General features: G+C 36.1%; 1 protein-coding gene and 1 long non-coding RNA gene across 7 annotated transcripts; one reads left to right on the plus strand and one right to left on the minus strand.

Annotated features, from left to right (window-relative positions):
- LOC105223222 (serine/threonine-protein kinase Pak) lies at positions 1-26864 on the minus strand. Of its 6 annotated transcripts, none has more exons than XM_049448523.1 (8): positions 25910-26864; positions 12415-12738; positions 12190-12344; positions 6815-6980; positions 6085-6753; positions 4065-5452; positions 3676-3894; positions 1-3605 (listed from the first exon to the last, which is right to left on the minus strand). In XM_049448523.1, exons 2-8 carry the CDS (start codon positions 12566-12568, stop codon positions 3522-3524), a joined length of 2835 nt encoding a protein of 944 aa, XP_049304480.1. In that variant the 5' UTR covers positions 12569-12738; positions 25910-26864; the 3' UTR covers positions 1-3521. The 6 variants fall into 6 exon arrangements, with proteins under 6 accessions (XP_049304480.1, XP_049304481.1, XP_049304484.1 ...); XM_049448524.1 differs by lacking the exon at positions 25910-26864 and adding an exon at positions 12824-13037; XM_049448527.1 differs by lacking the exon at positions 25910-26864 and having other exon boundaries at positions 4065-4780.
- Positions 13051-14980, plus strand: LOC125776472 (uncharacterized). The gene is made up of 2 exons (XR_007421737.1): positions 13051-13260; positions 13330-14980. It is a non-coding gene; the product is annotated as an uncharacterized LOC125776472 (long non-coding RNA).
- Positions 26865-27658: the final 794 nt, after the last annotated feature.

Raw genomic sequence — 27658 nt, forward strand, 5'->3', positions numbered from 1 at the left:
TTAAATTTTTATAAGCGAATCGTTTTTTTTTATTTTTATTTGACTACAGTTCTATTGTAGTGTGCATATTATATCATTTTTATTATATCTATGCTTGTATGTATGTTAACAAATATGCTTTCCTCTTTTCATGTAAATTTGGAAAAGAAAATGGTTTTATTATCAAGGTTTTTTCTCCAATTGAAATTATATAAACTTCTTCAACATAATTTTTATGGCGGGAACTAGGAACTCCATTATAAAATGAAACGATAAATCATATACATATACTTATGTACGTGTCTACTTTCCCTCGTCTGTCGGAAGCCAATTGATTTGTGTCATAAAATATATTTCGACAGTTTTACAGTGCTTTTGCCTACAAACCACTTCACGAGTCTTTAGAATCTTGTTACTATTACAATAAGTAGAATTTAATTTTAAAATCTTACCATCTCTGCCAATGATTTGCTTTAATCTGAAATTGAGATACTTTTTATCAATTATTTTAACGAAATAAAAGTTAAATTTTCCTTATTGGGATAAAAAAAATCATTGTTTCAATTATTTATAGTACTCTATTGTTTGTTTGCAGTGGTCTATGGTTGTTTACTACATATATTTGTATATTATAGTATAGTGTCGAGTGTATTTGTTTTTGTGTTTTAATTAAATTTTTTTGCTTCATACAGTTTTTAGTTATATTTTTTATTCTTTTTTGTTTGTTTGGTTTTTTAGTAATTTACAGTTAGGCACAAAGTATGATTTCTATTATTATTTTATTTGCTCGCCAACATTCTTCAACCCATCACCGTTAATTTTTTAACTTTGCTCCAACTTTTTCATTTGCATATTTTTGTTGTATTTTTTTTTGTTTTATATTGATTTAATTAGCAGTATCTGTTTGTAATTATACTTCCTGTTCTGGCTACAAACGCACACACATACCTATAACATACAAGTCGCGCCGGTTGGCTCACTTGCAAATTGGAAAAATACTATTTATACATACAAGTCCTAATTTCGTTTAGGTTCTAAGTGCTACTATTATTAAATACAAATATGCAAACATACATATTTGGGTTTGTTTGTTGTCGGTATTTTTGTGTATTTAAGTACTATTCATTTTTTATGGTAGTTCGATCTACGAAATTAATTATTACTTAGTAATCACTAAACGCTATTGAATTTGTTCTTATTATTGTTGGTGTTGTTTTATTTTACTTTGTGTATAGTTTTCTACCGACGTTCATCTTCGTCTGTGTGTTTGTGTCTTTCTTTAATGTAGTAATTTTGTATTTTGCAAATACAAACAAACTATCAGTAATGTGTGCTTACTTATTGAATGTGGTAAATAAAAAAATCTCAATATACTGTCATGTCATATACAAACCATAGCGACTTTCCCAATTAAAAATATGTCAGATGAGAAAGCGAAATGCAACGATATGTTACAATCGAAAAAAAAAACAAAAATTAAAAACTTCATTGAATTTACTAAATTAAATATTGTTTTATAGAAAGAATGTTAATTCTGGGTTTTCAGCTCGTTGATTTTCAAGACGATATTTTGTAATTTAAATTAAAAACAAGAAACAAATTAACTGCAGTTGCACCGAAGCTGAAATACTCTTCGCAAATAAAAAAGTTTTCATAAAATAACTTGTTTTTGATTGGTTTGAACGATTTTAACAAATTCTGCGAAGATTTTTTGGAAATTTATATACACCTTATTACGTGAAAATATCTTGTTAAATGAAAAAGCTTTCAATACAAGGACTTGATTTTGATTGGTAAGTTTGTATGGCAGCTATACTGCCAACTTTCCTCAATATATCTTGTCAAATAGAAGGATGCTCCAAACAAGGACATGATTTAGATCTTTCTGTTCGCATGCCAGCTACACGCTATAGTGATCCGATATTGATTGAAATTAGTTCGATATATAAAAAAGTGAGAAGCTAGTTTGCATATATACGGAAAAACATGGTTAAATTGAGTCAGTTCGTCTTGCTGATCATTTGTAAATATACTTTATAGGATTTCCGACGTTTTTTTAGATGTTACAAACCACGTTAAGGGTTAGTGCTAAGGTACGTTAAGGTATAGTGTTCTGTGATTAGAAATCAGGCAAAAACTAGAATAGTAAGAGCAACAACCACTAAATGAGAAGCGGGAACAGGCAGCTATCAAACTGTAAACTTGTAATATATAGAGTCGCGATTGAATCAAGCAAAACTCATTTTCAGACAATTTTGACAGCCCGATATTACGCTACTTCACTACAAAATTATTTGATATTCATTTTTCAAGTTCAAACTCAATAAACAATACTCAAGCGCTACACCAGCAAATGCGTTCGGATCTTTGATTTTCTTATGAAAAGACTACACTAAAAATCGTCACTTAGAACTCATCATAATAAATGTGTAACAGTATTCAATTCTGCCACTTATTAGCAACATAAAAATAAACCAAATTTGCTTTGAAGTTTTCTATAGTTACAAATATATATTATATAAATAAAGTTGTCAGTAAGTAGTAGAGCGTTTTAAGGTGTTACTTTTGCTTGTTTGTTTGTTTACTTTACTTAACTTTCGTTAATTATAATTTATAATTATGTATAAAATGCTAATTATAATTAAATTGTATGTAATTAGAATGACATAGTCTTACAAAAATTGTCTCAGTTTCTCTGTTAAATGTATGTATGTAATCGTTCTCACGTTAAAGTACTAATAACAATAATTAATTTAAATACAAATCAAATGAAATGAAATAAAATATTACGCAAGGAGACATTTTAAATGCCAACCAGCTGATATAAAATGTTAAACCTACAAAAATAAAACTTAATTTCTTCCAATGAATTTAAAATACATTTGAAAACACCCGCGTAATGCAAGGAATATGTGCGAGTAATGCATTATATGATTTTTTATATATTTTAGTTTTCAACGAAACAATCAATTTTTTTTTCAATGATAATTTTCAAAATAATATAGCAGCAACACTTGTGCCGCGCTAATTTATAAATAATTACGGTAACATTTCTTTTTTATACATTATATAGCAATATCAAATGCCAAACGAAAATTAATTACAATTTCGTATATTTGTTTTCTCCAAACATTTCAATCGTTACCACACGCTGATTTCTGTGTGCTATGCAACACCTTGGCCCATTTTCGAAACTCACGCGCAATTTATGGTACAAACTATATATGCTATATAGCTATAATAAAACGATTGCGTGCCTTGCTCTCATTTTGCGCTTAATAAAACGTAAATATACGATCAATATATGTATATATATATATATATATCAATTTAATACGTGTCTAAACTGCAACTATGCAAGTGTAACTGTTCGTGTTGCCTTCGTGTCGTGGTGTTATGAATTACATAATTTTCGTTCCTAGTTTTATTGTTATTGTTTAAATGTATGTATGTATATATATTTGTTTTTTTGTTTTCTTTCAAGTGTGTTAAGTTCTAATTTCATCACTTTTATGTAAATTAAATTAATGCTTCTTCTTTAATCAGTTTCCTTTAGCGGCTTCTTTGGCGGCCATAATAAGAGGCGTTAGGCTAGCCAATGGACGTGCTAATTTCAGGAAAGGATGCTGTATGCATAAGAAAGAAAATAGTTTAATCTTGTGCGAAAAAATATATGGGCGTTTTTCACTGAACTACCTTCAACAAATCGTGTGCACTTGCACGTCGTTCGACATCGACTTCCAAACACTGATCTAGAAAATCTTGAAATACTGTCGATAGTTTCTCCTTCTCCTTGATTTCTGGCTTGCCATTTGTGGCAATGAGGTACAGGGCTTTCAATGGATTCTCATTCAGATACGGCGGCTCACCCTCAACCATCTCAATAGCCATAATACCGAGTGACCACAAGTCGACCTGCAAATTGGAATTCAATTTAGTTTTGAAAATGAACAGTTGTAATTCTTTATATAAATATATGCAAGTTGAAATTGTTTAGCTCTGCCGAAAGAAATTCTTTTCGAAATTTAAACTTTTACCGCATACTAATTTACATTTAGTGTGTTTCTCGGTATATTAACACTCACCTTGGGTCCGTATTGTTTGCGCGTCACCACCTCCGGTGCCATCCAGTACGGTGTGCCCACCATTGTTGTGCGTTTCGACTGTTCTGGCGAGATTTGCGCACAGAAACCGAAATCCGTCAGCTTCACTGAGCCGTCCAGGCCCAACAGTATGTTATCACTCTTGATGTCACGATGTATCACCTGATTGGAGTGCAGGAACTCCAAGGCCTGCAACACTTCGCGACAAACTGCCGCTATTTGACCCTCATCCATGCACGTCTCCGTGACAACGTCGGTGAGCGAACCACCTGGCAGATATTCCATCACCACCCACAATTCCTCGGACACCAAATAACTGTCCAAATAATTCACCACATTCGGATGCTTATTCTCTCGCATAACAAGTATTTCGTTGATGATTAGTTCCTTTTTCGGTTGTTGCGATAAGTTCATCTGCTTAATGGCCACTTCCATACCGGTAGACGACTCGATCGCTGTGTATACCGTGCCCGATGCGCCCTGTCCGATCTTCTCCATCTTGGTGTACTTGCGATTCGGATCACCAACCGAAACGATAGTGCGTAATTTCTCCAATATTTCTTCATCGGACATTTTCTTCTTCTTGGCGGTGCCTGAGCGTGGCTGCGGAGCTGCTGTAGCCGCCGTGCTCGGTGCCACCGCTGATGGTGTCACCAATTGTGCTGGTGTCGTGTTCGCCTGTTGCGGTTGTGGCACTGCTGCTGGTGAGCCCGTCAAACGTTTCGTGTTTGGATCGGTAGTATAGAGGTCTGCAGACGAGGTGTCGCCACCAACCGGTGTGGCGTATATTTGTACAGCGGCAGATGTTAGTTCACCACCGGAGATTGGTGTGGCCGGTGTTATTGTTGTGGTTGTAATGGTAGTAGGCGTCGGTAAGGGTGGTGGTGGTGGCGTTGACATCGCCACAGATTCGCAGATGGAGGAAGACACCGATGGACAATAGATGGGTGGCAGCAGCGACGCATCGTCATTAAATGATGGAAACGATGAAAAGGAGGAAGCAGAAGAATCGTGATTAGTCGTCGTAGCATTACAATCGATAAATTGCAAATGAGTGCTAGCAGTGGAGTTAGTAGCTGTTGTTGTTCTTGTTGTTGTAGTAGTAGTTGTGTCAACTGTTGCAATGTTAGTAGGACTAGCAGTAGCAGTAGCAGTAATGATAGAAGTAGAACAAGTACCAATGACACCAATAACACTCGTATTGCTATCAAGATTACTGGCAATGGTCGTCGACGTAGTCAACAACGTTGCGGTTATATTACAAATGGATGTCGATGCATGCGTAGCGACAGGCTCAACAGTTTGCTGTGGCAGAGGCGGCGCAGTCGCAACGCACTCGGACGTTGCTGTTGCTGACTTTGCTGCTGCTGCTGCAGGCGAAACAGAAACACAAAACGAAAACAAACAAACGAACGAACGGAAGGCGAAACGGAAAAGCAGACGATACGCAACATACAAGTCAGTTATTTGTTATTTTTTTTGGTTAATTTTTGTTATATGATTGAAATTGGTTAGTACTAAAAGCGTTTGTGGACATAATTTGCTTACAGTGACCGCGAAAATTATGTTTTTACTCGCTACACACTCACACCATCATACACACACATATGTATATATATTAACCGGCAGCAAAAAGTCGCATTCACACGTATGATACATACTTAGTATGTATTGCTATGTAATGTATGTATGTATATGTGTTAGTAGTGTTAGCCATTCGCAAGCGAGGATGTGCGTGACGTGTTTGCCAAATACACACGTGCCAACAACTGTACATCGTATAATGGAATTAAAAAAAAATACTTTTACACCATCAATGGCTAAGTTAATTTGCTGCCAAAATGTCGTGGTTTCACATTTTCAACTATGCACTTCAAAAACGCGCTGCAGTTTGTTGGAACGCGTGCAACTTGCGAAATGTATTGTTTACTACTAACTAAATTATTTACAATTAAGTGGCAAAACAAAAAACCAAAAGCATTTAATGTTAGACTGTAATTACTTTCGTTATTTTTGTTCTTATCCAACGTGGTTGTTGTTGTCGCACTTGTTGCTGCAGCTGTGGCGGCGACGCCTGCGGTTGTCGCAATTGCGTTATTCGGCGTGCGGTATTGTTGCTGTTGCGGTTGCGCAACATTGTTCTGGTGTTGGTGTTGTTGCAGCTGCTGTTGTTGTTGTTGTTGCAGTTGTTGTAGCGGCGTGGTTGGCGTGACCGCACGCAAATGTTCAATGCCCTCCGACACAGACACCGCCCCCTCAATGGGACGCGTATAGATCGATTTCGTGCGTTCGGGTCGCGATGCGATCGGCGGTGGCGCCGGTTGTGGCGCACCCAATATATCATCTTCATTGGCGGACGAATGTTGCGAAGATGAGGAGGCCGTATTTCCACCAAAATTATACGAATGTGATTGACTCAAAGCGCCACTGTGTGTCTGATGGTGATTGCCATGTACCGTCGGCCCCACACCACCGATACCACCGCCAATGCTGCCGCCCAATTGACCGATCAAACCGACAGTGTTGGCATTCGTATTCGCATTTGTACCGCCAAGGCTTAGATTGCTGAGATTGACGCCAATCAAATTGCCGCCACTATTCGAAGCGTGTAACTCTGAGTCTGTTGGTGTGCTGCTAGGACTGCTGCTGCTAACGCGACTTAGCGAGGAGCCTGTAATGTGGGGCATACATGAGAGCATGTATTTCATAATATTTGTGTGCAATGAGCTTACCTGAATGCGTCGTAATGGCATTTGTCATGTATTTGGAACTTGGCCGCTGCTTTGTTGTATTGTCAAACCACTTGAGAACATCCAGCACAGCTTGTGGGTTGTTCTTCTGCTCTTGTTTGCTGATGTTGGAGTTCATCAGTAGACGCGCCCACGCCTCCGGCATGCCCTGGAAACATAGGAAAACGGTGAAGATTAATAAAAAAAAGAAACTATTAAAAGGAAATGGTAAATTCAAATATTTAACCGTATTCAATATTTGCTAAGTGGCTTGAAAATTAATTACATTTACAGCAAGATGTGTGTGTCTGTTAACTAGCCAAACTATATTCGTGTGCTATGACTTGCTCGTGCGTTTAACTTACAGCGCAGTAGCAAAAATAAAGCTTGCCAAGAAAGAAAGGTGGTAAATTCGTAAAAAATAAATAAAATAGATAAACGCAAGTGTCTGCGCCGGCAGCGTTTTTGCGTAAAAGTTTGTTTTGTTTTTCTGTGCCAACGGCTGAATAACAATGAAAATAAATGCGACCGGCCAGTTCTTACGAAATTTATGAATAACTTTTGTTTAGGGCAACGTGAAAGGGATACGTACGTGATTGGTATGTGAATAAGAAAAACATTAATTGCATTATGTGGCCGATATATGATGACCGAAAAAACTCGAATATGTGGACATATCCAAAAATGCATTATAGATGTAAATATTACAAATTAAAGAAAAAATTATTTGCAATTAAGTGATTTAATTTCCTGTGATTCTCATTTCGTTTAGATATTTTTCAAAATCGCATGCGAAATTTTTGCACTAATTCTAAACAAAAAACATTGAAAATTTAATTTAACACCAGAAAATATTAAATATTTTTTCCTTGAAATCTAATATTTTTTGATATTATAATCTTAACGATTAGACGGAGTCGGATCACTGCCATGCTCACAAAATAATTTGTGCGAAAATATGAATTTAAAGCAGGGTTGCATAGGAAAGCTCCTCTAATAAGATTAACGGATTCCTTAAAGTATTTGATCTTTATAACTAAATTCGGAGAAAACATTTCTTGTTCGATTTTTCAAATTTACTACTAAATGACTAAAAATTCTATAATTTTTAAAATAATAATGCCAGAAACGTAAAGTTCGGTTGCAAGATGTATAAATATACATATGGTATACCTTTATAATATATCAGTGTCTAAACTTTCTCAACATTTCTTTAATGAAATTATATAACTCTAAAGACATTTGACCGATTTCCATCAAATTGGACACATAACATCCCCAACTTTTTGGTTAAGTTGTAAAATCGGTTCACAACCTCTGAATTTGTTATATACTCTCTAGCCACGTTGTTTGGTAAAAAAAATGTATTTTATGAAGATCTTTATGAATCTGAACAATATGATCGCAGATTGTATCGCTGGATAATGACCCTTCGATAAAAAAACGCATGCCAAATTTCCTGAAAATATCTTGTATAAAAATGTTTCTATATAACGACTTGAATTTTGGCAGTTACCATATACTGCTACAATTAATTCGGCATTCGGCGATTGCGACAAAAGAGCAGCTTCTTGGAGAGAAAAGAACTTGTCCAAAAACTGAATATAAAATATACTTTGTGGTAAATTTAGTATACCCTGTTCAGGATATGAATAAAAAACATGGAATCTGAGCTTGAAATTGAAACCTTGAAATGTTGACTTTGAATATTTGATATAGGCACCGAAATAAAATTTATAAAGTTGGTTGAATGTTTTACTACAAACTAACACATTACGCCAAACAAAACTCAGTATTTTACAATAAAAAACACATTTTGGTATATTTTTCAATACTTAAGTGTAAGTTAAATAGATAATGCAAAGTAATGCGGTGACATAACTTTAGGCAATAGCACATGTGTGTGCTAACTTTAAGAGTATAAAAGCTGACTAGAGTTTTTATAGCATTGACAAATATAAATATTATATTATTGACATTAATACATACATACGTACAGAGATATTACGTACAAATGTAAAGCGATTAGAGTAAATTTAATAAAAAAAAAAACATTAACAGCTAGTAGAAAAAGGAGCAAAGCATTTGACGTTAGGCAATTCTGTGTCTATGTTTGTATACAAATGTACAGATGTTATAGTGACACTATTTTCTAGAGCTTAGTAGAAAAAATATAATTAAAACGAATAATCAAAAAGAAAATACTATAAAAAACTATAACTAGCACAAATCAGCGCGCGTTTGGGGGTGTGATTGCGTTGGATGCGCTATAAGCAGATTTTGATGTTGGCTGCTAAATAAATCCTCAATAAGGGATAGCGCTTATTGCTTGGAAGTTATCTTTACACTATCCTTAACGCTTTTTGTCGTACATTTACACTTTCATAGCCGATACTTACTTTTATTGGCAGCTTGTATGTGCATAAGCAAACACGCACGTATATTTTCCAAAAAAAAAGATTGAATTAATAATAAATGTATACAGGAAGAAAGAAAGAAAAGAAGAAAAAGACAACAAATAAAATAATCACCGAAATTACAACTAAATACTGCCTCAAAACTTAATAATATTATTATTTGTTTATGTTTTAATTTTTGTTTTTTGAGGACCTGCACGCATATGTTTTGTGTTTTACTTGTTTGTTGTTGCTGTGCTGTGAAATGTTGTTTTTTGGTAAATATATATTTTTTTGTTTGTTGCAGTTGTATATCTTAATATTCGGTGTAGTTTGCAACAGAAAAGTAGCGCAGACGAAGCGAAAAATTATTGAAAGCGGTGCTAAATATATGTGAAAGTTGTTGTTGCTTAGGCTATGTCTACACAGTTACGACTTAATTGTAAAATAAAATGTATTTTACAGTTAGAAAATGCCAATTGTAAAGATATGTGAAGATTTCTTTTTCGAAATTTATATTACTAATTTAACAAAATTGTTGCGTTTACACTTATGTTTAAGGTCTTCAAAATTGGCAATGCAAAAGAGCATAACAAACGAAATTAAAATACTTAAATAGACTGATTTTTTTTTGCATTTTGAAAAATATTTAACTTTTGAAAAGAAAAGTGTGTAAACATAGCCTTACGGATACTTAAAAATATATATGTCTCACAATTTGAAATTATAGCTTTATTTATTAAGCGAATTGGGCTGTAGGAAAATTTCTGATTTTTCAAATGAATATGTTTGTATGTGTACTACTGTGATCAAATTGAAAGAATTCACTTTTAGAGCCTCACAAATGACACGTATCTCAAATACTAATGAATATTTTGACGTGAAATTTAGCATAGATGTCACTAACAGTACTACCAACTTACAGAAAAAAAATTACCGATTCGAAAAACACGCGAAATATAAATTAAAAATTCACCTTTCAATTTGATAACAGTAGTATATATTTTTTTCCAAATACCAGACATAAAGTTTTGAAATTGCACATAGTTTTTTAGTTTTAATATACCACTTATCTAAATCATGGTTTTACATTCCTCAACTGGAATTTGGTTTGAAGATTTCTTAACCCAACTACTTATTATCTCGAACTCAGTTTACAATCTACATAAACATATTTTTCCAATTAGCGACCCTACGTCAAGTAACAGAAAACTTCTGAATGCAGGCGACTTAAATATTTCGATGCCTCCTATTTGTCGGATATTTGAATACACCTATCGGAAATAAGAGGTAAATCTCGACCAAACAAATAGCAATTGCAAAATAAAACTAGAAAATCGGTTAACTTCGGTTGTATTGGAGCTGTAATACCTTTCACAAATACAAAAGTTTAGATACCGGAATTTGCTATATGCAATAGTGGTCCTATGCGGGGATCGTACTGTTGCTTTGGAAAATTATCTATGCCAAATTTCGTGAAGATATCGACAAATTACCAGAACATATTTTAGAACCACTTCTGGACTACAAAACGGCATTCGTTCCCGCGACAGTCGAGTTTAGGGACAAAGATTTTTATCCAGCCAAGGATTGTCACACCGGCATCATTTCTCCGAATTACTTTAGGAATGTTTTCTGCCGCTAAAACTACTTATTGCACCTAAGATTCTGTCAAAAGGCTGCCTAGATAATGTCCTATTTATCAGTATATATATTTCCAAAAATTAATTAATTTCCTACAAATCTATTTGCAAATCGAAATGGGTCATATATGGACTAAGTTGCTTTGTAATCTAGTTTCCAAATAAGTTTCTTTTTTTTAATAATTAATAAAGTCAACAATGTACACTAATAAAGGTAAATATGTATATAATCAAGCTTAAAATATGCTTAAACAGTACACAGCATACCAAAAAATAATTATTCTAGCATATTAGTGTTTTTGCTTAGCAAATATTTGCTTAGAACTTTGCATTCCGTTTAAGCGAAGATTCAGCACTGGGAAATTTTCTAAATGTATAAAGAAAAATTTGGTGACCGCAGCTGAAGGACACGCCTTAGTTCTTCGTGTACTGCGCGAATAAACCTCAAACTCTTAATAAAAAAATGGAAATATACGCAAATAAAAGCTATTCAGCTGATCGGTCGCTTAGATAACATAAAGAGTGCATGCACCAAACAAGTATTGAAGCACGGCCGAACGTATAAAAAAAGGTGAGGCGCCAAATACATATGTATTGCCCATAGAAAAGTTCCACCAGTTACTTTAGACAAAATGCATTACATCTCACATACACTTACAGCCGTTTTCTCCGTGTATGCCGTTGTGCACATTCTGAAGGATGTCGGTGTATCATAAGCACTTGCAACAATTTTTGTTTTGCCGATAATAATAAAGATGACACTATTCGAATCCACGCATTAGCACGATTTCACTATAACGGCCGAAGTAAACGTTTTTAGAAAGTATGAAGAAAACGACACTGATTCGAGTTTCTAAAACAAACACTGTTATCTGTGTGTTGTTTAACTGGCGACTTTATCAGCAAGAATGTTTGCACTGCTGCACTTGAAAGTGTGAGAGTCATGATTGTGGTGAGTCATTAAGGTGGCACCTACACAGGGAACAATGCTTGTTTTTCATAGTGCGAAAATTTCAAAATCAATTTTTTTTTTATATTTTACTTTATAATTGAATGGGTGTGTTAATTTGTAAAACAGCTATTTGAGTTAGAAAGGGCAAAAGTTAAATTTTCTATTTTCTTGTGGAAAAAGTAAAATAAAAGGGAGAGATTGAAAAACTAAAATTTCCAGCGGCCTTCGCGAAATAAGCATGAAGCTATTCGCATAAATAAGCAGCAATTTAGACCAGAAATATTTATGCATATGCAGCTTTTCAAAATGTGCATTAGCGGTGATTCGTATAGAATGTTACGCTTAGTTTTGTGCCGTGGTTATGAATGAAATAAATAGACAACTTACCGTAAATTCACCGGTGATCGCATCGAAGCCCACATGCACGGTATGCTCGAAATTTGTGGGATAAGATATATTTGGTTTAGAGTCTGTATGCGAGGGCTTCGAACCTTTTATCTTATTTTTTAGTGTCTTTTTCTTACGATCGGGATCATCTGGCTCTGTGGGAACATAAAATTGAGAGTTCAATAAACTTTATTAGCAGAAAACAAACTAAACGCACGCACTTACCTTTGGGCAACGGGCGCATATCGACGGGTGGTCCATCACCAGCACCACCTACACCAACCCCCGTGTTGATGGCACTACCGCCGACACGATCGCCACCGCGATTGCTGGTCAAACGCACAGGCGGCGCTGGTGGTTTGTCCTCTTCGCTGGACATTTTTTTCCGTTGCTGCAGCGGTTTGGGGAGATGATGATGTTGCTGTTGTTGATGTTTTTCGTTTTGTAGCTCTGCAAATGGATATTGGTATAGAGTGTAGTTGCGATTGGTTGGACGAATGATACCCAACTGAGGCGCGTCGATGACCGGCAAGCGTTCAACTGTGGGCGCTGCAAAACAAAAACGAAATAATGAATAAGAACGGTCATAAATATACATATTGTGTGTAAAAATAAAATAAAATAACATACATACATATGTACAAATATTTGATTTTGTTTTCTATTTATGTTGTGTGAGATTACTCAACATTTTCGGACTAAATAAGCTTTGCTTCACCCCATGCAAACTTTTTTTGCTTTTATATGTTCTGGGCAGCAATTGCCGTCAGTCGATTATTACAGACAGACGCTGATAGCAAGGAACGCGATCGCGTCACGTCATTGAAATTCGAACTTAAGAGCGTTTGTCACACTATTTTGCAAACAAGGCTATAAAACGAGTGGAATAGAATGAAGCCGAAAACAGCAAGAGAAGACCATGAGGCAAAGGCGTATGCACTGACTTTATGAGTGGAAACGAAGAACGTTGACAAAAATACTAATTAAATAATAATAAAAATTATCAACAAATATCACTCGCATTAAAATTTGAGCGCAAAGAACATAAATAACAAAAATATATAGACAAAGGTGTGCATATACATATGATATTATACAATAATATTTTTTGTTATCTGCTTTTACACGTTGTTTGTCAAGTTTGTTGCTTATTTTTCTTTATCCAACGCTTTTCTAAAACTTATTGTGTGCTGCGGGAAATTGGAGCAACTTTGCCTTGTCCATTGTTGGAATCAGCAATTGGTAAGTAGCCAGACTGCAAATGGAAGAATGGGACCGGCAGCAGAGCAATAAGAAATACTGAAGGCAAGAGGCACTAGGAACTGAACAAGTTAACACTATATACATATGTATATATTCGTCATATTTTCACCATTATCGGCACCCCAACAACAGCAAAAACAAATGCAAACTGAACAGGAATGACAGCAGCGACGTCGGCGGCACAAAATGTCAATAACTTTGCTGTCGCAAGACATTCCTCGACGTTAGTCTTCCGGTTGGCTTTGAAAATCACGGGAAATTCACGACAGCGAAGTGGGCGATGGAATAAATAATTTGTATGTACGATGTGTACAACCGACGGTGCATACGTATATCGATACGTATAAATACAAACGTACGCGTGCATAAATGCAACAAATAATCAAAGAAAACGAAAATAAATCTATAAACGCGCGCGCTCAACGCAATGTCAGACAAACAGCGGGGTCTTGATATCGGAAGGTGGCATGGGATAGGCCAGAAGATCAACAGTGGCAACCGCGTAGGTGACAAGAGCGAGTGTCACATAAATTCTTTGAGAAAACTATATTTACTAGAACAAATAATCTGTGCTGTGCGTGCCGAACGCTGGGATATAGTAGACGTTGAGAGAGCACGAGCGTAGCGCCAATACTTTCGTAGTACACGGATGGTTGCTAATTCAGCCGATTTCGTAGGCAAGAAAATCCAAAAATCAAAACCAGCATCATCCCACATGGCTATAAATACGCACAAAAAAGCAAAAAAAAATAGCATAACAAAGAAATAAATATAAATAAAAATACGTTAGAAATCAAAAAGTAATTGCAAACGGTGGTAGTGCTGGTAGTAGAGACGAAGGGCAATGGCAGTGGTTTTGGAGCGCGGAGGTGGTGAAGGTAATTGTGACAGTGACAGTAGCGTAGAAAAAGAAAACAAATAAAATACAATATTGAAAATAAAAATCACAGCAAAGGAGATGCTGCCTGTCAAATGATGTGCAGCAAAAAGTACACACACACACGCTAATATACATACTTATCTACGTATATGTATGTGTGTACAGTGCGCCTATGCAAGTAGAGATTGTCGTGGGCGTAGTAACATTTAATTGAATTGATAAAATAACATGCGAATTAAAGTCACATTTCACATTATATAGATAAAACAATCCATTTAATTAGACTTTCTTATGCAATTACTCTTATTTGTTAGAGCTAACTTGACTATATTTATCAAATAAATAGAAAAATACTTGGTGTTAAAATGGAATAATGTACTGAAGTTTGCCATTTTCTTTATACAGTAAATCTTATTAGAAAAAAGTCAATTAATTTAAAATTTATACATCGTGAGCATTTAAACTTGACAAGGCGAATATTTATCATTTAAGAAACTGCCTAAAGTCATCCTTTGCTATGGGACAGAAGTTACGATTCGGTTTTTTCATACACAACAAAGTTTAAGATATTTTTAGAAACAATGACCTAAAATTAAAAGAATGCGCTAATATTAATTAAAAATAAATAACGGAAATATTATAAAATTATTACCAAAAACTTCTCCTATTCCGCTCAAATACATACATATGTTATTGTGGCCTCTGTGAGTCATCGATTTAGAGTTAATTTGGATTCAGTTACATTAGCAACTATAACAATTTTGTGATTAGATAAGTATATTTTCGGAGCATCAAAACTTATTGGTCATATGATAAAATAATGAACGATCAGCTTTTCTATTCTGATACCTTTTATTGCTGTATAAGAGAAAATTAAAAACAAAAACGTAAACAACATCTGCACTGCAGCTATAATACCCTTCACAAATACAAAAAATTGATTACAAGAATTTTATTTTTATTGCTCAGTTCTTTGCAAGATTTAGTAAAGATATATCATCAATTGAAAAATTCTGAGTGTTACACATATCGTGGCAAACTTTAGGGTATAAAAAAATGGGTTGAAAAGAAGAAGTAAGAAAAGGCCAAGTTCAGATGTTTTAACTCATTCAGGGTCATAAAGTTTGTTAGTTATATGGGGTCTAGGGCAATTTTTCACCCAAATTAATAAATTTTAAGCAAAAGATGAACCGTTATTAGAAAAACACGCTTTTGACACTTACCGATCTAAACGGGGTTTGATCGCCGAAATAGCAGCCCGTGGTCGGAAAAACTCCAAGTCAATTCCGGTGCGTAAAACCGGCTATCGTGGGCTCTCTCAATTTGGTTAATATAACTCACTTATTTGCCGATATATACGGTATGAAGGGGATACACTTAAAATATCGAAATTCAAAATGCCGACACCTCAAAATACCGACAAAATTTAAATATGCAGTTAATCAAAATACCGACAAACCAAAATGCCGACATGTGAAAAATATTTTATCTTGTCTGCCCTTATTTCTATCGAAGCACAGAAAGAGAATTCTACAGACTAAGGGTTATAATCCTGAGCGTGTTCGTGGCTGGAGGCCGCAGAGCCTCGAACGAACAACGCCACCTTTTTATGATTTGTCGGTGTTTTGATTTGACGGTATTTTGATTTGTCGGTATATTGACTGTTGGGATTCTAAATTTCGAGATTTGGATTGTCGGCGTTACGTTATACACCCAGTATGAAGATAAAAAAAAGTCGAAAATCTTTCTATCAGCTATAAGCAACCCATTTATATTAGAAAGGATTTTCTACGAATTTATATAATATACCTTACAGATGTACTAATATTTTTGATAAAATTAAATTTTGATAAAAATTTCCGCATTTGGAACTTTGATTCAAATTGAATTAAAGATTGTATTATATTTTTTTTTTTTCAGAAACAGAGCAGAACAAATGTTTTTCTCGGCTAAATCAATTTATTTTATTCAAAATAGTCTCCTTCTGCTTCAATACAGCTTTTTGCACGGTCCAAAAGCATGTCGAACGAGTGTTTTAGCTCGTTGGCCAGTATGCCGGTGCAAGCCTTTTGAATGGTCTCTACGTCTGCATAACGCTCTCCTTTCATGGGCGACCTATGGTCTATTGTGCCCTCTCCTAACTCACATCGACTCAACTAGTCCCAGCTAATTGACGAGTTCCAATACACTGCTAGGTGTTATTGAGGCGATGTGGCCTTAATCCTGCGTCTACAGACTGCTGTGCAGTCCATTAGCAGGTGTTCTGCAGTTTCAGACTGCAAGTCGCAAAACCGGCAATTTGCACAAGAAGCTAGGCCCATGTTAAATAAGTGCTTCTTGAATTTGCAATGACCAGTTTAGAAGGCGACCAGTATATCAGGTGTATACAGGAAGTGGTTAATGGTTAAAATGTGATTTTTGTTGACCACGGATTTTGATTGGCCCACATGTTGATCGGCATTTATGTCCTCACGACCACTTTGTAAACGTTGAAACCACTCGTGCACTCTGCTACGTAATAGGCAATTATCGTTCGGTAAAAGTTTTACCACTTCATTTTCGCACTGATAACACAAACATACTGACACTTAAAACGCAATAACTTCACTTCTAATCAATGAAATGTCATGAAATTCTCACTGAACAGTCGATAAAAATAGCAGATTCTGCCGCACCAGTCAACATATACATAGATGGCGCCACCAGGGGGTGCTAGATTCAAAAATTCCTGTTTACTTTGGAATGCACCTCTATAAATTTAATCCTATTAGGGGTACCACAGGTGCTCTCGTTTTTATGAATCAATGTACCAATTACAGTTTTGTATCTTAATGCACGGTTTGGTTATGGCACAGGTTTTCCATTAATGGCGTTTTGAAGGCGTGGCAGTGGTCCGATTACGCTTATCCACGAACTCGTTCTCCCTTTTTGCAATGTGTATTAATATGCATAAATTTGGGACTTAGTAACAAGAGGAGTTGAGTTGCATTAAATAAATCTAAAAATTTAAGTATGCAACTCGCATACGTTTACCTCAAAAAAAGCAAAACCATTTACGAGACAACTGAAAACTCTCGATAAACGCATATCGGATTAACTGCACCCACACTGCAGCTAAAAAAACTGTTGCTTTTGTGGCAACTATGCCTGTCACAGTCATTGATCGTCGCGAAAATAAGCGCTGTCTGTCTGTATGTATGTATGAATATATGAAATGGCGTCTTGCATGGATTTTCAACAGCGCCACTGGCGGCACAACTCTACGCTGTCAACACAAACCAAAAAGAAGGAAAAACGACTGAAAAAATAGCGGGAAAGGAAGAGAGTACCACAACTATGTCGACTGGTAGACAAAAAATTAAAAATAAAATAACTACATCAACGACGGGGAAATTGAAAAGTGTGCTGGCAAAATAATTCAATGGGATGAAAACAAAAAGCAACAGGAATGGCAGAGGCACAGAGCAATGGCATCAGTAGCAACGACTTCGAAAGGGCATGCACATACATATGGATATAAGTATACATGCTTGTGCATTTGCATATCAAACGCAAGAGCGTATGGGCCTCACAGAGCCATATACCGCCGTCCATGATTTCAATTTCAATAAATTTGCCGCAACTTAATAAAAATAAAACCCACTAAAAAACTAAATTTAAAAGTGGAAGCCAAATCCACTGAAAATAAATGCTACTGCAACATAAAAGCGTTGGAGACAAATAATGTAATAACAAAAATTAAGTGAAAAAAACTCCAAGGATTTAAAGAAAACCTTTGCAATCTGCCGCCAAAATGGGCAATGCCGGCGTCAGGTTGTACAAGCAAAAAACAAAAACAGGCGTCGCACGCGCGGTATGCAAGCAGTCGCCACTACTGGCTAACAATATGTGTGTATGTCTACCAATATGAATGTGCAACAAATTAATACAACTGCTAACAGAAGCTGTCAATTTTGTAGGCAAAAAGAGGGCAATGTACCAGAAATAAAAAATCTATAATCAAATTGCTGATTACAAAATCTGTGGGGTAAAAAGGATACGGGGGTGAAAAAAATTAAAAAAGATTTAGTTGACATGTACACAAATTAAATAAAATTTCAGAAAGAAATCAAAATCTACAAAAATGCACTACAACAAAGCGTAGAAAGAGTCATAAATACTTTCACAATCAAAGTATGGTGATGATTAATAATATTTATGTTAATATGTAAGCACATACATAGGTATGCACGTTCGTATGTACATGTTGAGGCAGCGAGTAAAGTGCCGAGCTTAAATTATCAAGTACAACTGTAAAATGCACATAAAACATATGTACATATATAACAAAAAATTATAGCATCATACACGGTATTTACTTATTTTGAGCCACTGCTGGCAAACAAAACCAACAAAAATAAAGAAGAGAAAACCTGAATGAAGCAAAGAATCGAATTGGTTTTGTACTAGTACGAAAAGGGGAAATCTTGGACCGATGCAGAACTATTGCATTAGCAGAAATGCGAGAAAAGGAAAGGGGGTATCAGAAACAAACTGACTGACGAGCTTGCCCGCTTTGCATTGGCTTCTGTGCCCTTCCTATATAGCGATGGAAGGAACTGTTCCATTAAGAAGAGAGGGACAGGGATATCAATTGTGTGAAACTTAGCGTTTTGTAAGTTAAAAGCTGTAATGTCTTGAAAATCTATTAATCTTTATTAATTTCAGGTATATACATATATATTATAAAGCTCCCCAAAGACAAATTCCAGCAAAAAGTGACATTTTACACTGGTCATTGCAGCTTCAAGAAGCACCTTCCTAAAATTCACTTCACTTTAACTTACAAAACGTTAAGTTCTCAAAACAGAACTCAATTTGGTTTCGATGGAACTTAGTACTTTCAGTTTTATTATATCACTTATTAGTTTACCTGACTCAAGAAAAAAATAGTTATAAATGTTATAATACATTTGTGAAATTAAATTCGTTAAATGCAACAGGTTTCACGCAGCAGGCCATAAACAACTTGCTGCAAATATACATATTCACACATGCACACACTTATAACCTTCACCTGAGTAAATCAACTACCTCGATATCAATGAAAATAGTTATTCAGATGCAAGAACGTTTCAACACTGGGAATATATAAATACACATGCACATGCTAACATTTTTAAACATACATATTTAGGTAGGGGGTACTTGTTGCCCTCTATAACAACTAATGAATGGGGGAATGACTGAATTCTGCTACGGCTGCAATGGAAATTGTCGATTAAATAGTGACAAAAAGGCAACACAGCGCAGCGGGGTGAAACAACATCACTAAAACACCAGCTCTTGCAGCAGTTGCGGCAGCGTGTATGATTCATCTTTGTCGGTCGACGAGACAATCAGTCCCAGCAACGGCAGCAGGCCGGGCGTCAACATTGTGGGTCCGTCTAGCACACGCAGCTGCTAACTTCGGTTTTGGTTGAGACCGCCGGAGCAAGTGGTTGTGCCACGTTGTCAATGTTTGGCTGAAGTCAATAATAAGTATTAAGGTATATATGCAAATGTATGTGTAGGTATGTTTGCATGCAGTACAGAGGGATAGCGCTAATGGGCACTTGCATGGAAACTAGATGGAATATAGTCGGTAATTGAAGCTTTACTGCTGAAATGATATATGACAGCAGTGAATTTGAATTTTACGCCACTGTCATATGTCGCACCAACGTATTAACTGGGAGGTGTGAACATGTAATTGCGCGAGAACAGCAAGCAAATAAGCAAAATCTGAGCGCAAAAATATATATTTTAGAAACATGCATTAGTACATATGTATAAGAATAGAAAAACCTACATTTACATATATTAAGAAAGGAGAAATTTAATTTTTTTTTTTACTGAACCAAAGCAATTTCGGGAAAATAAAACCAATTTTTAAAACAATAGATTACTTACAAACCTGAGGAATAAGTCTTCGAAAAACTTATAATAAAATTTCGGAAGTATGAATTTATTAATAACTTAAAAAAAATAATAATTGAAACATTGTAAAATTTGCTATTAACACAAAATGCACACAGAATGATATATTATATTTTAAAATGAATTGTACATACAATATTGTGAATAGGCCATATAACCGTCTCGTCCTTTGCAACCCTACAATGATAGGCCAATTCTTTCTTTAATAATTTTAACAACCTAACATGCATGAAAATATGCACACGTGCATGGAATTCGCAAGAGACATAAGCCAAGAAGGAAATAGATAACATGCCAGCAAACAACAGTCAAGATGATCCAAGTCACAGGCGCAGTTAGAAAACAAAAGAGGCAAGAAGGCAAACACTTGCCGTATGAATGTACAACAGTCCCAGCACCACTTGTACATTACCTACAGCCTACCAACCAACAACAAACACGACATAATCATTGAAGAGCACACACTGAAATAACACAGCATGGAAGAAGTGCATACGGAACAAAGGTGAGCGCAAATAAGTAACGTAAGTATGACGTAGACGCAGGCGAAACAAAACGCTAAAACATACAAGAAAATTAATACAATATGTGTGTAATGTATAAATATATGTACAATATTTGTACATACATATGTAACTAATTCGCTGACTGGCTATATGAGTCGCTTGCTTGGCTTGTCTAGCTAACGACTGCCGGCATGCTTAACGCATTCAAGCGCAGTAGTATTACCGCATATGCAGATATTAATGCAGTTGCAACATAGGTGCAATATACCGTAGAAATAGGTTGTGGTTACTTCGCTAAGACCAGTACTAAGTAACACTATCAGCACATTACTATGTGGTTGTTAGGCAAATTGGGACTACCGTTGCCGTTGTGGAAGCCCTCACTATTAGACTCACACTACTTCAAGTAGCGTCTTCAACAAGCCCACTTGTATTTTTGGTTAGGTATGCCGCCGTGATTAAGGTGCACCTACATATGTAGACTGTAAGTAACGGGTGATTTTTTTGAGGTTAGGATTTTCATGCATTAGTATTTGACAGATCACGTGGGATTTCAGACATGGTGTCAAAGAGAAAGATGCTCAGTATGCTTTGACATTTCATCATGAATAGACTTACTAACGAGCAACGCTTGCAAATCATTGAATTTTATTACCAAAATCAGTGTTCGGTTCGAAATGTGTTTCGCGCTTTAATTTTGTTCAGCGATGAGGCTCATTTCTGGTTGAATGGCTACGTAAATAAGCAAAATTGCCGCATTTGGGGTGAAGAGCAACCAGAAGCCGTTCAAGAACTGCCCATGCATCCCGAAAAATGCACTGTTTGGTGTGGTTTGTACGCTGGTGGAATCATTGGACCGTATTTTTTCAAAGATGCTGTTGGACGCAACGTTACGGTGAATGGCGATCGCTATCGTTCGATGCTAACAAACTTTTTGTTGCCAAAAATGGAAGAACTGAACTTGGTTGAAATGTGGTTTCAACAAGATGGCGCTACATGCCACACAGCTCGCGATTCTATGGCCATTTTGAGGGAAAACTTCGGACAACAATTCATCTCAAGAAATGGACCCGTAAGTTGGCCACCAAGATCATGCGATTTAACGCCTTTAGACTATTTTTTGTGGGGCTACGTCAAGTCTAAAGTCTACAGAAATAAGCCAGCAACTATTCCAGCTTTGGAAGACAACATTTCCGAAGAAATTCGGGCTATTCCGGCCGAAATGCTCGAAAAAGTTGCCCAAAATTGGACTTTCCGAATGGACCACCTAAGACGCAGCCGCGGTCAACATTTAAATGAAATTATCTTCAAAAAAAAGTTATCAAGCTCTTAAAAAATCACCCTTTATATGTAGGGGAAGTGGAGAGTAGTTCTGAAAGTAAATTGTGGTATTAGCGGTTTGTGTTACTGCGCGTATGCGAACGTATGCCGCATTGAGTTTAAAAATAACAAATATGAATTTATATTCTTATTTATATGTAAATATGCAGAGATGTCTATTCGTTTGTTGAGTGTTTCAGCAAAAGTACATTTGCACTGTATTGCATGTATGAAATACAAATATATGTTTGTAATTCTGAGGTTTCATACTCAAGCGTGCTTTGCGGGCTTTTCTATTTTAGGTTTACATATGTATAATATATCACAAAAAAATGTTTCACTAAATACGTATGACATAGTGTATAACATTGACAATAACAAAAATATATATGCACAAGTTGGAATACCTTTCACAAATAAAAAAGTACACGGTTCGTAAGACTGCTTGCTATAAGCTTAGCTCGTTATAATGGCGAGAGGCAGATTTGAGAACACTCTCTGTGACATTGTTCAAAGGGGCCTAAACTTGGCGAAAGGATGGTGTAACACGGTAGGACTAAATATCAACCCAGCAAAGACCACCGTGATCCCATTCACTATGCGGAGATCTCTTCCGGGCCGGAGATCCCTAACAATCGGAGGTGGAAATGTCTAAGGAGGTTAAATTCCTTGTCCTCACCTTAGACTCAATGTTAAGATGGAGTAGGCACTTGGACCTAACGCTATCCAAGGCAACTAGAGCGCTTATGATTTGTAGACGCCTGGCCGGAAATCATGGGGATGCAAGCCAAGCATCATTAGATGGCTGTATACCATGATAGTGGAGCGGTTGCCTGGGCCACCAAAGCAGCGCAGTCTTCGGTGATTGGAAGACTGTCAAAGCTGCAAAGACTTGCATGTGTCTGTGCTTCGGGCCAATGCGCACATGCCCCACGGTGGCACTGGAAGTCATACTAGAGCTGACACCGGTACATCAGGTGATCGAGCTAGCAGCAAAGCACACCATGCTGCTAATGACAGCGGAAGAGTGTGGAAGAGGGAAGATTATGTCCTCTAAACAGAAGGACGCTCTAGCGCTGGCCCTCCTCCCACGAGATGGCACAACAAAGAAAATAAATCTCAAAAAGAATTTCAAAGTAACTCTAGGCAGCAAGACGGAGTGGAATGATTCCACGCTGGAAAAGCTGCTGGAAGACAGTACCATTCAGCGGTACACTGATGGCTCAAAAACGCCGGAAGGTATTGGGGCAGGTATTGCGGGACCGCGTACTAAGCTGTCCATACCTATGGGCTGCTTCCCAAGCATATTCCAGGCTGAAGTTTTTGCCATCAGTCAGTGCACGGAATTCAACCTCAGCCGCAACTATCGCAACCAGCGCATAGCTATTCTCAGTGATAGTCAAGCGGCACTAAAAGAGATCCTATCATACGAGACCAAGTCGCTTTTAGTCGAGGAATGCATAGGAAAGCTAAACCGCCTGTCCATGTGCAATCGGGTACACCTAATCTGGGTACCAGGGCACAAGGGAGTAGAAGGAAATGAGAAGGCCGACGAAGTGGCCCGCACGGCAGCAGCGTCCAGGATGTTTGGACCAGAGCCATACATAGCGGTAGGACCCCACACTCTTAAGGAGCTGCTCCGCACGGAGGAGAGAGAGGAAAGAGAGCGGCACTGGCGGCAGGCAGCAAGTATGCGCCACGCTAAGCTGCTTCTGGGAGGGTATAATCTCTCCATGTTTAAAGAATTAATTAACCTACCCCGTGAGAAATTCCGTCTCCTCGTCGCAATATACACAGTGCACTGTAAGCTCAGGAAGCACCTGTCCAACATGGGCATGGTCTCCGGTGCTAACTGCCGGTTCTGCGACCTGGAACAGAAAACACCAGCACACCTAATCCTAGATTGCACAGCAATCTGTGGAAAAAGGCGCAAGGCCCTGGATTCAGTGTATATCAGCAGGGATCACATCACCTCACTAGAGCCCGGCAAACTGCTGGAACTGTTCAGGCTGCTGGGGCTCTGGGAGGTCATGTGATATAGGAGAGGGCACAATAGACCTCAGGTCGCGGTGCATTTCCTCAATTAAAACTATTCTATTCTATTCTAAGACTGCTTGCTATAAGCTTAGTGGTTCGTTTAGAATAATATTTTTTCCCCATTTTCATAAAAAAAAGTTCCTTACAAGGACTTGATTTTAATCATTCAGTTCGCATGTCAACTCGATATATGATATAGTGGACGGATCTGGATTTTTTTAAATTGCAGCATTGCTTTTGATAATTTTTTTTCCCCATTTCAAGAAGATATCTCGTCAAATAAAAAATTTTCCATATACGGCCTTAATTTTAATCGTTCAGTGTGTATGGTAACCAGATTGGGCTATAGTGGTTCCCTAGGCTATATACAATTACCGTGTTAAGGGTATAAAAATATATATTATCTAAAACAAAAACGCTTAAAACTTTACGACGCAAGTTAACCGGCGTCCACCCACCTTCCTTGGCGTTTACTTTTAAGCCATTTCGGAGGCGGAAATACTACCATTATTATTTGTTGCTTTAATAATTTTTTGTTTGCATATTTTCTCTTATAATTACACATAGCAATATAGGCATTTCATGCGTAAAAAAATGGAATGATGACGACAAAAGTGTTAGTTGGTTGCCACCCAGTCGTGGTGTTGCGCCGCTTTAGGTGCCTCCGGAACCGTACGACGGAAATATGAAGACCACAAAAGGAAAACTAACAACAACTACTTCTAGTAGTTAAAAGTTAACAATAGGCTACACAACCACTAGAATAGCTATAGCTAAAGCACATAAACGAGTGTGACACAAAGCCAACATTGCGCATCAAAGTGTGTTCAAGTGAGTGAACGGAAACATATGCATAAATACTTAAAAGACTGTAACACATATGTATGTAAATGACTGGATATGTAATGGTTTAGTATGACCAAGTAGCTAAGTGACTGACTGAGCGTCAGAAGTCTTAAACTGTAGGTTACGGTCGCCAGAGGTTTTGTCGGTTTAAGCAAACCTGATATTAAATTAAAATTAAAAGATTCAGTTTAAATATTTTCGCTTATACATATGTGCCTGTATATTTATAATATGTTTATATGCGTAATAATGTTTGATTCAATTTGGTTAGAAGGGCTTATTAACCATTTTATTTAGTAATTAATACATACTAACCATATAGACACATATTGTGAAAAATACCAAGGCACAAAAGGGAGGCCAGCATTGTCAATTGTCAAAATAGTTTATTTCGAGTTTTATTTAAATTATGATAAATTCGATATTTACAAATTTAAAAACAAATGTTTACATAATTATCTTCTAAATCTGATAATGTTCTTATACGTAACAGTTTATTTAGAATTGTAAATCTATTATTTTTTAAATAGAAATTCTTAACTTTTCATCTTCTAATTGGTGTTCTATTGCTTTCTTTATTATCATTCGCAACTTAACATTTTCACTTTTGATATTAGTAGTTATAAATAACTGAATAACTCGTTCTCTACCAAAAATCAAGTCACAATGCTCACACATTAATTAAAATTTGATGTGCATGTATTAGAGCAAGAATAAATTAATACAAACTAATTCACATTAATAATGCATATAATAGTTTATGGTTGAAAAATCAATTTAACTGCTAGACATGCGTTAGAGCAATTGTAAATTATTTGCTACTAATAAAGGTGTTATTCGAACAATAGAGTCTCTGTTGAAATACGTCGTGTGCAAGTTTCACGAATTTTATAAAATTTAAATAACTCACCCAATATTTTAAAAGACGAGGTTCTTAGAAACACTACCACCTCCTTCCTTTCCCTATGTGCTGTTACCGAGGTTAAACTGCTACATTCCGTTTATGGTTGTCTCCAAAACTTGGAATGCAAGTGTCAGCGTAATTGGTCGACAGCAGCAGCTGGTGACAATTCCCGTAAATGTAATTCAGCTTTTTCGTTGTGCTGTTCTAGCTTTTTCTCTTTTTACAAGTAATTTTTTTTAACAACTAACAACACCTTTCACGATTTTAATTAAATTCTTTTCAGTTTTCAACCAATATATCTTTTTTTCTTAATCAACTTTTTGTGGAGCAGGAAATGCGTCCACTTGCCTCTCGGTCGTTTGATTAGTCTTGCCGTTCCTTCTCGCTTTTTCTTTCACTTTAGTTTCATTTCAATTTTCTTAACTCTGCACTTTTGAACATACAATCAAAAAATTATGGCCGAGTGCAAGATAAAAAAAAATTAATGAGCGGATGAAGTACTGAAAGGTAATGAAGGAGTGAAAAATCGCATTGACTGACGAAGAAAAAATTAAGGATGACGATTCAAACAGTAACTTTCGCGACGGTGTTCCAAGCTAATCATTGTATCAATATGAAAAGAAAAGTTCACAGCGATTATGCACTATCATTCTATAAATGGTTAAAAATAAATTTAGATTTTTAGTTAAATTTTATGGAGTTGTCTGCAAGTTAAACTTTGCCATTTCTTGGATTTATTGGACAACACAAACACACCATGGAAAAAAGCTAACTGCACTCTATCGCTGCTATCGTTTCTTGTCTACTGTCACACTCGCCAAAGGTTGCATTCGTGTGGGCGCTTTATGTGAAATATTCGAATTTTTTCACAATTCTTTTAATAAACTTTGGTAATGTTTTCGAATTTATCATAAACCTGCGTATATTTTACAATAAAACGCTAAATTATGTCAAAATAGTAAAATAAACGGTGATCTGTATTGTAATACAAAAACCCTAATGTTAAAAACTTCACAAGGAAACACTGACATATGCAGTCTAATTGGCATTTCTCTTTGCTTGGAATATTCGCTCCGATTGTTAAATAAGTTATTTTCTTAATGTTATCCTTTTCTTACATGCTTAATATGATTACTTGCCAAAGAGAGATAGTTGTTCTGATTGGATTACTGCAAGGTTGCATTCACTGTTTATGCTCACAGTGCTTTGCAAACTGTTCGATAATGCATACTTTTTTAAATACAATATTTATTAATGTAATTAATACCTTATTTAATTATAAAAACATTTGTATCAAAAGAAAACTAGCAGCAAACCCAGTTGTTCTTTTATGATTATTTCAGTTTTAGTGATCATAATCTGTTTAGTTGCAATTATTACGTCAATCACTGATTAGCATCGTCTGAACATACTGCATCAATTAAAATATCTTTGCATACCGCTTGGCGCTTGTGATAAATCAGATCGCTTAGTTCAAATTAAATATTATAAGAAGTGTTATTTCTTATGTGTAAAATTTGATTAACTTGTTTTTTATTACTTAACTGCTTACAGATCAATTGAATTCTTCAACCATTCTACTGAATGTGACGAAGCTGTTGTGTACTTAGCTGAGATTGGTTAATCGGTTAGGCTTTACACATCGGGGATATATTTTTGTTTGTGTGACTGGAAATAACCTAAAGTCAGGTTTCAATTTCTAAGTAGTGAAAACTTGTGGACTTGAGAGCTGGAATAAGCTAGTCCAATATTTTG

This window comes from Bactrocera dorsalis, chromosome 2 (assembly GCF_023373825.1).
Source record: "Bactrocera dorsalis isolate Fly_Bdor chromosome 2, ASM2337382v1, whole genome shotgun sequence".
In the NCBI taxonomy this organism is placed as follows: Eukaryota; Metazoa; Arthropoda; class Insecta; order Diptera; family Tephritidae; genus Bactrocera; species Bactrocera dorsalis.